The sequence below is a fragment of the Labeo rohita genome, chromosome 17, assembly GCF_022985175.1.
Source record: "Labeo rohita strain BAU-BD-2019 chromosome 17, IGBB_LRoh.1.0, whole genome shotgun sequence".
Classification (NCBI taxonomy): domain Eukaryota; kingdom Metazoa; phylum Chordata; class Actinopteri; order Cypriniformes; family Cyprinidae; genus Labeo; species Labeo rohita.
Window position 1 is genome coordinate 9,866,209 of NC_066885.1, and position 13,276 is coordinate 9,879,484.

Sequence of the window (13,276 nt, forward strand, 5' to 3'; positions counted from 1 at the left end):
CAAACCTCACAAGACGCGCAAGCTCCCCGCGATTGCACAAAACTCTCGGAGCCAACGCATATGGCAAGCCATTTTAACAATTACACTCTAAAACTAACGCGTCTATTTCGTTGTTGCTGGTGCTTCTTTTACTAATATTATAACTAATAAGAATAGTGAGTAGCATTTATTTTTACTCTAATTACTGCAGTCACTAGTACCTATTCATTTGCTATCCCAATAAAGACAGATTCTACTGTTAACAAATAGCTAATTTTGCAATTAGATTCTATGGCACACTACTACTGGTGTTGTATCACAGTACTACTTATAATATTGCTTTTTGCTTATATTAATTCATGTTTCAGATTAAAAGTACTAAACAAATATACACTAATACCTTTATCAGACCACCAACTGTATTCCAGTTATTACTTTTACTAGCCATAATAAGTTTAAAAAAAAAAGTTTAAAAATGTATTGTAAGGCCCCGATCACACGGAACGCGTTTTTTAGTTCTGAAAACACGAGGCGCACCGCACTGCCTTTTTCTGGTGACTTTTAAAAAAAGAACAGTGCGTTGTGGTTTTTTATGTTGCTAGGCAACCATCAAATCAGCCGTCCTGTCAATCTAATTAAAGGATTATAGCGCGAGTGCTCTAAAATCATTAGTTTTTAGCTGTTTAGTAAACTGTCATATCAGCAAAAACCTTAAAAAACACAGCTCAGGGTAACTGATAGACACCAAAAGTTTCTTCTCCATCACTGCAGTCTCCGGACTTTTTAGGCAACGGTAAAACTTTCGTCGCTACAATGGAAGGCCCGCCTCTCCATTCATTAAATTGGACAATGGAAAAAACCACGATGACGCTGGGCGCTTTTCCGCTCAGAGTTGTTTTTTTTTTTTACAACCTCAGGCGCTCAGAGCGCTCTGGCAAAAACGCGAGGCGCCCGCGGTGCATAAACAGCGCGCATAACGCTTACTGCCAATAGAAAGCAATTCAAAAAAGGCGCCTCTCACTGCAAAAACGCGTTCGGTGTGATCGGGGCCTAAGAGCAATAACTGGGTAGGTAACTGATGCCTCATTAATAAGCAGTGTTGCTAAAGTTACTTTGGAAATGTAATAGGTTACAGATTATAAATGACCCTATTTAAATGTAATAAGTAGTGTAACTATTTCAATTACTTTGTTAGTAATTTAAATTATTGAATATGATTACTTTTCAAAATTTCTTATGAATTTTTTCAACTGTCATTTTCAAACATTTAAAGCAGGCAGGGATAACCGTACAGTAGTACTCAGAACCCACTGCTGTCTGTCAAAATCCTTCATCATTTCAATTAAAATTATAAAAATATAATTTCATTTGGTGCTGACAGCCTAGCCCATTGACATATTTTTGTTTTTTGCTTTGACATTGTTCTGGGGTTAAATACTGATTTAAATAATAAAATAAAGCTATAATACTGTTTTCGAAGTCAATTCTTGGATAGCTATGAAACTCGGGCATCTAATAATGCCTTGGAAAAAACAGCAAATTATAAAAAATAAAGCATACACATAAACCCAAATAAAAAATAAAGCAGTTATTGATTAAGCATGTATCCTATTCTGTGTCCTAAACCCCTAAAATTGTTGTTTCCTTATATTTTAGAGCAGTCAATGTATTTGGGAAAGAAATCAATCGAATCTGCATGTTTGAAAATATTCAGATGTAACATTTTTTTTCAATAACTGTAACAGATTACAGTTACATTCATTTTGTAATTAAATTATGTAACTATTTACTCTGCAACATTAACAAAGCTGGACTAATACGTATTTGAACCTAATTAATGGTCACTAGTAAAAATGGAATATGTGTCAGAGACAACACTAATCCACATTAATCAGAACTCTACATAAATGTAGATACCAGTTAGTTTTAAAGAATAAATGTTAAAACAGCTTTCCATATGATGCCTTTTCAAGCCTCATCCAAGCACCACAAAACATAAGACATCTGTAGCCTAATTGTGTATGCAACTTCAGTGGTCAGACACAATAATGCTCCTGTGAAAATGCAAACTAATACTTAGTCTGACACTCACCTTAGTCTGTTATATTCAGAACATTAAAATTAAAAAGCATCATAAGAAACTATGGAATTACTTAAGAAATTTTGAACTGCAAAATGTAACTGTCTATTAGTCTTTATGGGTAAAGAAAACTATCACAAACACACATTCCAACCAAGATGTTGAAAATACATAAAGACAAAGTTTGATTGGTCTTAAATGATAGAACAAAATATTGATGATTAAATATTAGTGGAACTACATGACCTACACTTGTCGTTAACCCTGGTATACACTGACCTCATATATATACTGTGAAAAATAATTCCAAAAATGTCATACCTAGACAAAACTATGAGTTTAGCAACATGGGGATAATTATTAGTAATTGCAGGGATGTAAATGGAATCGTTAACGCAGCAGTCACACATTCTTAAATGGTAAACGCATAATGATCCTCATTGTTTCGGCTAGACTGCTCTTTTAGGAATTACTCTAATGATCCGAGATCAATACTAAAAGACCTTTTCAGAATGGAGGAGAGCTCTCTAATATTTATCTGATCTGAAGTCTAAAGCGGTTTGAACAAATGTCACAGATATCTGTGCAAGAGAGAGAGAGATACATAATTCAGATTGAATATATTATTTTCATTCAAATCTACAATAAAAAAAAAAATCCACAAGCGACATGTTAGCTGTAGCTTCTAAATACAGACGTGCTGGACCAGAGGTCTAAGTGAACCCTAAAATAATGCACAGAATCAAAATTCTGTTCATTAAAGAAAAAAAAATGATTGGGGCCACAGGGAATTCCGGTATCAAGGTAGAGTTAACTTTTCCAATGTTGCTAGGCAACATGACAATTTCAGGACGAGTAGAAAACAGCACCAATTGTTCTGTATTTTGAACACATTCAATATATCACTGATGCCGGGGGAGCAGAGTCCTCCTCAAACACATTACTGCATCACTGTAGCCGGGAATGAAAAAATCAATTCACCCTTGGAGCTCGCCCGGAATTCATTTCAGAGGACATGTCCATAATCAAACTTTCAAAGAAGACCAATTTGAGATGTTTTCACCATTTCATTTAGTCTTCTTTTTATCTGAACTCTATTGGTTATACGGCAAATCTGGCTCGTAAAATGGATGTGAAAAATAGATTTTTACAAAAAAATAAATAAATGGTACCCGTTACCTGCTTCTGAGGTTTCTAAATCAAGGAGTGAACATGACTAGGTCAAAGCCATTGACAATGGTTGCTTCGCTGAAAAACAACATCATTTGATTGCTATTTTCAACATACATTACTGGACTTCAAGATAAACATAAGTTCTTTCAACAAATCATAAAAGGACGCTGCTACTAAAAATGTATTAAGTTCAAGGTTTTCCAGTTGTAAAATGGATTTTATTTGGGCTTTTTACAAAATGTTTACAATTAAGTCATAACTAAACATCTCTACAGTTTTTGTGATTACAAAGCAGCCTTTGTGATGCAAAGGGTGCAGTTACATCTACCATTGTGTCATTAAGATGTCTAAATCCTCATAAGGGTGAACCTGAACAGTCCCGAAGACCCGGAGTGAGAAACGCTGGTCTGATTTCCATGATAATTCTGTCTTATGCAGATGAGCACCTTGAACTGCTCAAGAAGGAACCCATATATTTCCATGAGTGTCTGGGGCTTGAGTGTAAGGAATATTCCAGATCCACGGTTTATCTGCAAGAAGAAGAAAACACAACTGAAATACATCAGCATGCATTAATGGAAACCCTAGAGAGTTACAGTCTTGTAGTCTCTGACCGGCTCCAGGCAGAGTTCATGATACTTTGAGATGATGCAGAATTGCATATTTGCCTTGGGCCAACAAAGATTCCCAGTATGGAAAGAAGAGAAGGTTCTGACCTTTCCCTGAAGGCTGACCTGCTTTGCGATATATGCTCACCTGTGGCATAACCACTGTAGTGTGTGGACTGTATCAGTGCACAAAATGTGAATTATAGGATATAGACTTCTAGAAAAGACTGTAGAACAGCAGTATCCATGGTAACCAGCTGACACAACTGGATTCAATCACACAAACAACCCAGTAGTTAAAATACCTCTAAAAAGCACATGAGAAACATCAATGTGGTGAATGAATCAAACGGTTCATTGTTAAACTGGTTAGATATAATACCTGTGATATGAGAACATTACACTTGCATACAGGAAAAAAAACAGTCACTTATCTTAAAGGAGAAGTCCACTTCCAAAACAAAGATTCACATATAATGTACTCACCAACTTGTCATCCAAGATGTTCATGTCTTTCTTTCTTCAGTTGTAAAGAAATTATGTATTTTGAGGAAAACATTTCAGCATTTTTCTCCATATAATGGACTGATATGGTGCCCTGATTTTGAACTTCCAAAATGCAGTTTAAATGCGGCTTCAAACGATTCCAGCTGAGAAAGAAGGGTCTCATCTTCCATAACAATCGGTTATTTTCATACAAATAATACAATTTATATACTTTTTAAGGTCAACGCTCGTCTTGTCTTACTCTGCCTGGACTGTTTTTGTTGTGGTTCATGACAGTTAGGGTATGTTGAAAAATTCCCATCTCATGTTCTCCCTCAACTTCAAAATCGTCCTATATCGCTGTTTTACCTTTTTTGTTAAGGGTGTTTGATCTTCTTTGCATGTTCACTTTGCAAAGACTGGGTCGGTACTTCTGCAGCGATGTAGGATGATTTTGAAACCATTTTTGAAGAGAGAGAAAATATGATTGGAGTTTTTCTACAATTTTAGAGTTTCTACCCTAACTGTCTTGAGCCAGAATACACAGAGTTCAGGGAGAGCAAGGCAAGATGAGCATTTTAAATTAAAAAGTATTTAAAATGTATTTTTGAATGAAAACATCCGATCGTTTTGTTAGATAAGACCCTTCTTCCTCAGCTGGGATTGTTTGAAGCTGCATTTAAACTGCATTTTGGAAGTTCAAAATCGGGGCACCATATCAGTCCATTATATGGAGAAAAATCCTGAAATGTTTTCCTCAAAAAACTTTTTCTTTTTCTAATTTCTTTACGACTTCTTTAAGACATGAACATCTTTGATGACAAGGGGGTGAGTACATTATATGTAAATCTTTGTTTTGGAAGTGGACTTCTCCTATAAATGAGTTCTCGCAGAAATACAGAGGCATATTATAGTCAACCTTTGTCTTATTTTTACATATATACATATTTCACATTTATATACATATACATACATATATATACAGACACACACATTAGGGCTGTAAATTTTTTTATCTAATTAATTACATGACGTTTCGATTAATAATCGAATTAATCGCAAAATAAGTTTGATAAATTTGACTGTTAAAATACCCACAAAACATCATTTAAAGCTATTTTTGTGTTAAATAAGACAATATCAAGTAGACATTACAAACTGTAGCTTTAGAAAGAAATATTTTATTTGATATAAAATTAATTACACATAAACATATAGGCTGCACCGGCCTAACGTAAACTATGGAACATAAAAGAAGATAATTTGTTCAAACAATAAAATGACAATAAAAAAAACATGAGGGTGAATAAATGATGACAGATTTTTTTTTTGGGTGAACTTTTCCTTTAATGTTTTTATTTTATTTTTTTTTTAATGAAATGATACTTTAAATAAGAAACTAAATAATGTCTTTATGAGTCATTCATTCAATTCGTTCAAATGGCTGATTCATTCAGGAAAGAAGCAAACGGCTCTCTCTATGAATGGACCTTTGAATCATTGATTCACACGATTTGTTCAAAACGCGGATTCATTCAGACACTAAACACCGCTGTGTTGCTCAGTGATGCACAACAATTCTGCTATGGCTTCAGTGGTAATATGTTCTCTGCAAAATTGAGCAAAAACACGTTTTTAAAATAACAATATCAACTTATTTACTGAACAACTGTATAAAATCACATTTAAGCCAAAATCAGCACTCTTGCTGCCCGTGTGATATGTGTCAAAATTACTATATATAATTACTATAAATACGAAACTGACAACACACCGACAGATAAGACAGAGCAGGTTACTTCTGGTATGAAAAAATGCTGTCATTTTTTTTTTAAAAGAAATTCAAACAATACCGTTTTATGGCTCTTTAATGTTTTGTGACAGATCACTGTATTGCCTATTTAGATTAATGACATGAGAATTGATCATCTTTAAGAACGAAAAATAACATGAATGAACATTAGAACGTATTTTATTTCCACAGAAAGATGTCAATACACACAATTTTTCAAGTTTAAGTCCACTGAAGTTAATCTGCTCTCCTGTCTAATTTGTTTGTTGGACGAAATGGCAGATTCAGTATTATGATTGGTCAGTGGATTGGTATGATTGGTAAACTTTAGTTTTTAAGTTAATATGTTGTTTTCATTTTAGTTTTAGCTTAAGTTTAAACTTGTTTTTTTGTTTCTGTCATTTTAATTAGTTTTTTAAACCTCTCATTTATTTAGTTTTGAACAAATGGTGCAGGATGAATTACGCATTAAAATTTAATACTTGAAGTTAGGGGTTTGTTGAGATTTCTAAGCCCGAGTATGAGCAATAATAATAAAAGCGATGATTGCTGTAGCACAAACTACTAAATTATTTAATTAGCACACCAATTTCAAGAACTTTCAATAATGAAAATTTTTTCATCTAACAGCAGGAACACACAGTGGTAGGGCTACACAAACATTCCCATCCAGGCTTAATTGTTGCCTGAAACAGCACCAATAAACGTGAAGAGGAAGTAAAGGCAAAACTAATCATCATAACCATCTACGATTTGTCTTTTTGGCAGAATGGGTGCATCAAAATGGCATGCAATTTACCAAAATGATTAGTGAAAGTTAACAAGAATGACACACTTCTGACCTGATCTGTTCTTGAACATTAAAAAAGCATTTATAAAAAACAACCTCATATTTCTGGAAGGAAGAGTTCTCCTAAAAATTAAACTTGCTTCACAGCTGTGGATAACAATCACTTCATTGGATGGAAATTTGCAGCTTGGACATTCTGGGTGAACTGCTGACAGATATTTCATGAGAGGATCTTAAGCAACACTCAGCGGTCTCCTCACTGAATTAAAGAACTGGGCTCAAGTATCTACTGAGCACGACTCTTTAGTCGTGAGCTGAGACTGAGCCCGTTTGAGAAGCAGAAAGTGATGAGAAGTTCTGAGCTGATTTAGACGGAAATTAAACTGTCCTTTTCTCATCACTGAGCAGAAGCAGCAGTCAGGTCAGAAATAGAAATGTATTAAGTTTGTCTTAATATAGAGGTGCAGAAACTCTTTGAGGTATACATTTGAGTCTGTCACTGGGTTTGGTCTGTATTAATATCACAGGTGTTGACAGCAGGGGCTCAGATGAAATGAACTGTGAGAGTGAGCATGACGGATGCTCTTATTAAAAATCCATAATCACTGACATATCCCCTCCCCATAATAGAAATAATATTTTAAAAACTCCTTTTAGACATAAAATAATAGTCTAAGAAACACACAAAAAACAGATATCATACCTTACGTAAAGAAAACCTTTTTTTTTTGACAATAAGCATGGGTATATTTGTAGCAATAGCCAAACATACACTGTATGGATCAACATTTTTATTTAATGCCAAAAATAATTAGGATATTAAGTAAAGGTCATGTTCTATGAACATACTTTGTAAATATATCAAAACTTATTTTTTGATTAGTAATATACATTGCTATGAACTTCATTTGGACAATTTAAAAGGTGATTTTCTCAATATTTTGATTTTGCACCCTCAGATTCCAGATTTTCAAATAGTTGCATCTCAGCCAAATATTGTCCTATCCATCAATGGAAAGCTTATTTATTCAGCTTTCAGATGATGTATAAATCTCAATTTCAAAAAATGTACCTTTATGACTAGTTTTGTGGTCCTTGGTCCCATATAAGAACATTTTGCTTTTGAGTTTTTAATCTCAACAGTGATTTATAATATATCATCCTGTAGGTTCATAATTAAAAAATGAAAATGTGAACAAAAATAAAAGCAATTAAATGTGTTATTATAGTTAAAACATGAAAATTAAAAGGACGGGTAATATTAGATTATGACAGAATTTTACGACCCTGTCCGTCAACATGACAGACTATGTTACAGTCTAACGCAACCTCTGGTTAATTCATGATAATACATTAAAATATTTATTTTTGGAATTAAATTTTTTTTTTTAAGGTTAAAATGTGCAAATTGCATTATGAAAATTTTAGAATGCAAAAATGGTCCTAAAATTTTTTCTTAAAAAATATAACCTCTAATTTATTTTCTTTGATTTTAGGGTGCAGTATAACCTAGACATCATATCTTAAGTCCCCAAAAGTTTTTTCCTATATGAGAAACTGCTTTTTTCCAAACCATTCTAGATATGAAATCAGATTAGTTTGGAACTTACATTCAAAATGATTCAAATGACTAAAAATTAACCCCATGCTGGTGCTCTGGCAAGCAGAGCATCTGACAGAAATAACACTTGAGCCACGATTAGTTCCAAGCAAACAGCTATGCAAAACTGAAATCAAGTGCAAAAGATGTTCTCTTTACCTGAACATGTTCATCTATTTTCTTTTATGTGAAGAAGGTCAGCAATGGAAGAGCTGTTGCCATGGCGCGTGCAGAGAAGTTTGCAATTGCACATTTGCTTTGTAAAGCTCAGGGTTATCTGTCTGTTTCCTAAAAGCTTTAATTATAGGTCTTAAATGGTCTTCTGGGTATTATGTAGTGTGCTGCATAGTCGTGGGGGGTTGTACACAGTAGTAAAGCTTTGGGTGACTTGAAGAGGCAGAAACGCTTGTGTGACTCCATTACAGTTAATTGTTACACACAGTTGCGTATACAAATGACATTGGAACAGATCCTGTGGGGAACTGAATATCACACAAATGAGTATCAACAAGGACACTGACATGACACATTTGATTTGATTGGATAAGCATTCGTCTGTAGAAAATGAAGTGCTTTTATTAAGCATTTGTGCACTGATAGAGAGACACTACAAAAGGCCTTGGTGGAAATAACTTTCATCTGAGCTTTCAATGAGTGCTGTCTGTCTTGGCCGTGACCCTTTGAGAGGACGACTGGAGAATCATAGACACTGTTCTGTTCTCTACTTGCACTCATTTCAGAACACTAAAATATGCTTAATTTATTTTCTATTATAAAAAAATCTAATAATTCAGTTAGATATAAATGCAATTCAGCATGTCAATGCAAAACAATCTTGGAATTGCATTTCAACCTGATTTGTGTACAAATGTTTGGCAGTCTGATTAAATATTAGGTTAAAATATATTGAAAAAAAACAGTATTATATAAATTAAATTGAAATTATAATATAAATTATGTGCATATTGTGCAAAGTATACACTACAGTTCAAAAGTTTAGGGTTGGTAAGATTTTTTTAAAATGTATTTGAAAAAAAGTCTTATATGCTTACCAAGGCTGTATTTATTTGATTAAAAATACAGAAAAAAAAAACTTTTTCTATGTGTAAGTGCTATAATAAGGTCCCTGGTGTATCTACCAACCCAGAAAACATAAAAAAGTACAACACAGTAACTTGTTAAGCCTTTCTCAGCAAGCATGTGAAAAAACGAGCCGCTCAGATTTCGCTCCCCCTGTGATGTAGGAAGAGGATCTTATTATAATATTATCGCCCCTTAATCTGGATGTTTTCACCTACAGTGCTGACATTTAGTTTTCGCAAGCAACAGCGGTGTACTAGTTCTAGCAAACCACGCTGACTGTTTTGTTGTTGGCTGCACAGACGAGCACAGAACACTATTTCTGAGTCCCAGCGTCAGAGGAGACAAGACTAATATAAACATGCGATTTCTTTCCCAGCTGTTTACCTTCAAAGACATAACTGACTGTTTTTATAACTCATTTGTGTTTTTATCATAAACTTGTGTGTAAATGACAGTTAAAGTGCAATAAGATATTTAAGAGAACTAAGAGAGCTTAGTATTTGCATGCCGCGTGACAGTCGCTTTCTGTGCGCTCAGAAAACCCTTTATCAGAAGTTTAAACTAACATGGCTTTAAATCCATGATTTCAACACGATAGACATGAAAATCAAAACCAAACAGATGTCTTTTGGCAGAATATCTAAGGTATGAGCTGTAAAGGCACAGCCCAATTCTGAAATAGGGGGTGGTGAGCAGCAGCTCATTTGCATTTAAGGAGCCATGCACTAAAACAGTGTGTTTCTGCTTCCACTCAAAATAGGCATAATAACTGATCTATTGAATTATTGAATAATGACATAATAATTGATCTGTGGGGTATTTTGAGCTGAAACCACACAGTAGAGGTCTTTATGGGTCCACTTGGATCTGAAAATCCAATGTCCGACCTGAGACCCCAGAGGGTTCAGGTCCAAAACTGCCGAGTTCCTCGGACACGGGTCGGGTTCGGTATTAGCAGCCTCAGGTCTCGGGTAATTAAAATAATGTGCTTTTTCTGAATGGACCCGATAAGACCTGAACTATTTTAAACTATCCGGGATGCGTCGCCTACGTTTTGTTTGTGTTAAAGGGGTCATCGGATGCTCATTTTCCACAAGTTGATATGATTCTTTAGGGTCTTAATGAAAAGTCTATAATTTACTTTGGTTAAAAATTCTCAACAATAGTGTAAAACAACACCCTTTTTACCTTGTCAAAATGAACTCTGCAAAAATCATCCCATTCTGATGGATTGCTCCTTTAAATGCAAATGAGCTCTGCTTGTTCCGCCCCTCTCTTCTCTCTGTGGAGTGAGAAGCTGCTCTGAGAGATTGTTTACTTTGCTGCATTTAGCACGTTTACCCACACAACACCTCAATCACTCAATCGGAGATATTCTTGTCTAATTTACATCCCTGCTCCGGCATCGAAACAATGGAGGTCGGACTGTTACAGCTGATCTGATGTAAGACGCTCATGTCAATCAACTATCGTGGGAGCGGCCTCTGTTGGTGTGACGCCACACCGTCAGGCATCTGAGAATGGCTCAATTTGAAAAAGGGGATATTATTTTTACAGATTAATTAAAAACCACTGCATGGATTTTTATCATAGGGCATATAGGGCAGATTTGTACAAACTCTACCAACACACATTAATGTTCAAACAACATGTAAAAGTGAAGTGCATCTGATGACCCATTTAACTTACGCATGTAGAAAAGAAAAATCCACTTGCTTTATTATGCTGTGTGTTCATGCAGGGCTTTTCTTTTTTTGTGTGCAGAAGCCTTTCACCGGAGATGAGAGAGTTAAATAACACTGCAGACTACACTAGCAAATCCATGATCTATTAGGCTATCAGTTTAATTTTTTATCAAACTATCACGTTTATTTTTCAAATCCTCTGGTTACAATTGAAAGCCAAACTCAGAAATAACATTTATCCTTCAGACAGGCATAAATTTGAAGTAATAATAAACAAGTAAATGAATAAATAAAAGTAATAGAGCAGCGGCCAATTTAGTCAGCAGGATGCCGGGGATTTTTCCTGACTGACTGAGAGCTGTGTACACGTCAATGCCATTTACGTTCGAGTCCAATCGGCTTCGAAAATAGCCTAAATACCATCAAACTCGGGTCTAATTTCATCGGGTCTGTCTCAGGTCAGGTTTTTCATTCAAAAAAATTAATTAATGCATGTTGGGCTCAGGTAAGAAGTGATTCGGGTCGGGTATTGATTTTAGGACCAGAGAAGACCTCTGCTTCACAGACACATTCTGGGGACTCCTGAGACTTATATTACAAATTGTAAAAAGGGGCATAATAGGTCTCCTTAAAGGAGAAGTTCACTTCCAGAACAAAAATTTACAGAAAATGTACTCACCCCTTGTCATCCGAGATGTCAAACTCTGTTTTTTCTGGTTCAATACAGTTAGGATATGCTGAAAAACTCCCATCCTATTTTCTCCTCCAACTTTAAAGGGGTCATCGGATGCTAAGTTCACTTTTTCATGCTGTTTGAACATTAATGTGTGTTGGCAGTGTATGTATAAATCTACCCTATAATGATAAAAATCCATGCAGTGGTTTTTAATTATTCTGTAAAAATAATATTCCCTTTTTCAAATCGAGCCATTCTCAGATGCCTGTCGGTGTGGCATCACACCGAAAGAGGCCGCTCCCACGATAGTTGATTGACATGAGCGATTTACCTTGAATCAGCCGTCACAGTCCGCCCTCTTTGTTTCGATGCTGGAGCAGGGATGTAAATTAGACAAGAATATCTCCGATTGAGCGATTGAGGTGTTGTGTTGCTGGATGTAATAATGAACATAGTGGTCGTCATTTACTCCCGACATCTGAGCCGCTGAAGATGCAGTAGATTACGTTTGTTTGTGAAGGGAATGCGCCTCCCGATCTACATATATCCGTCTATGTTCGCACGAATCATTCATGATCCAGCTTCACTTACAGCAGAAGTGAGTATAAGGGTTATTTTATGAATCTTTGCAATCGCCTTTCCTTATAACGTGGTAGTTAGGAAGTTTAGCGGCTAAACACGGCTACATGCGGCTAATGTAAACAATAGCATCTTTCCACAGAGAGTAGAGAGGGGCGGGGTTTGCAGAGCTCATCTGCATTTAAAGGAACAACCCCTTAGAATGAGATGATTTTTGCAGAGCTCATTTTGACAAGGTAAAAAGGGTGTTTTTTTACAAAACCATTGAGAATTTTTAATCAAAGTATATTAGAGACTTTTTATTAAGACCCTAAAGAATCATATCAACTTGTGGAAAAGGGCATCTGATGACCCCTTTAAAATCATCTTACATCACTGCAGAAGTACCGACTCAGTGTTTACAAAGTGAACATGCAAAAAAGATCAAATACCCTTTAAAAAAAAAAGGTAAAACACCGATGTAGAACATTTTTGAAAGTGGAGGAAAAAATTAGATAGGAGTTTTCCGACATGAGTTCAGGCAGACGAGACAAGATGTGCGTTTGAGGTTAAAAAGTATATAAATTGTATTTTTTTTTAAGAAAATAACAGATCGTTTCGCTAGATAATACCTTCCTTCCATGACTGGGATCATTTAGAGCACTCTGAAGCTGCATTTAAACTGCATTTTGGACATTCAAAATTGAGGGCACACGACTGAAGTCCAGTATATGGAGAAAAATCCTGAAATTAATTTCTTTACGAC

At 35.3% G+C, this 13,276-nt stretch overlaps 1 protein-coding gene across 4 annotated transcripts in view; it reads right to left on the minus strand.

Moving 5' to 3' along the window:
• Window positions 1-3,473: 3,473 nt before the first annotated feature.
• Window positions 3,474-13,276, minus strand: part of tdp1 (tyrosyl-DNA phosphodiesterase 1) — a 40,873-nt gene continuing 31,070 nt past the window's right edge. For all 4 annotated transcript variants that reach the window (XM_051132885.1, XM_051132886.1, XM_051132884.1 and 1 more), the window contains exon 16: window positions 3,474-3,762. In XM_051132885.1, coding sequence (XP_050988842.1) covers window positions 3,689-3,762 — 74 coding nt within the window. In that variant the 3' untranslated portion in view covers window positions 3,474-3,688. The remainder of the gene's footprint in view (window positions 3,763-13,276) is intronic.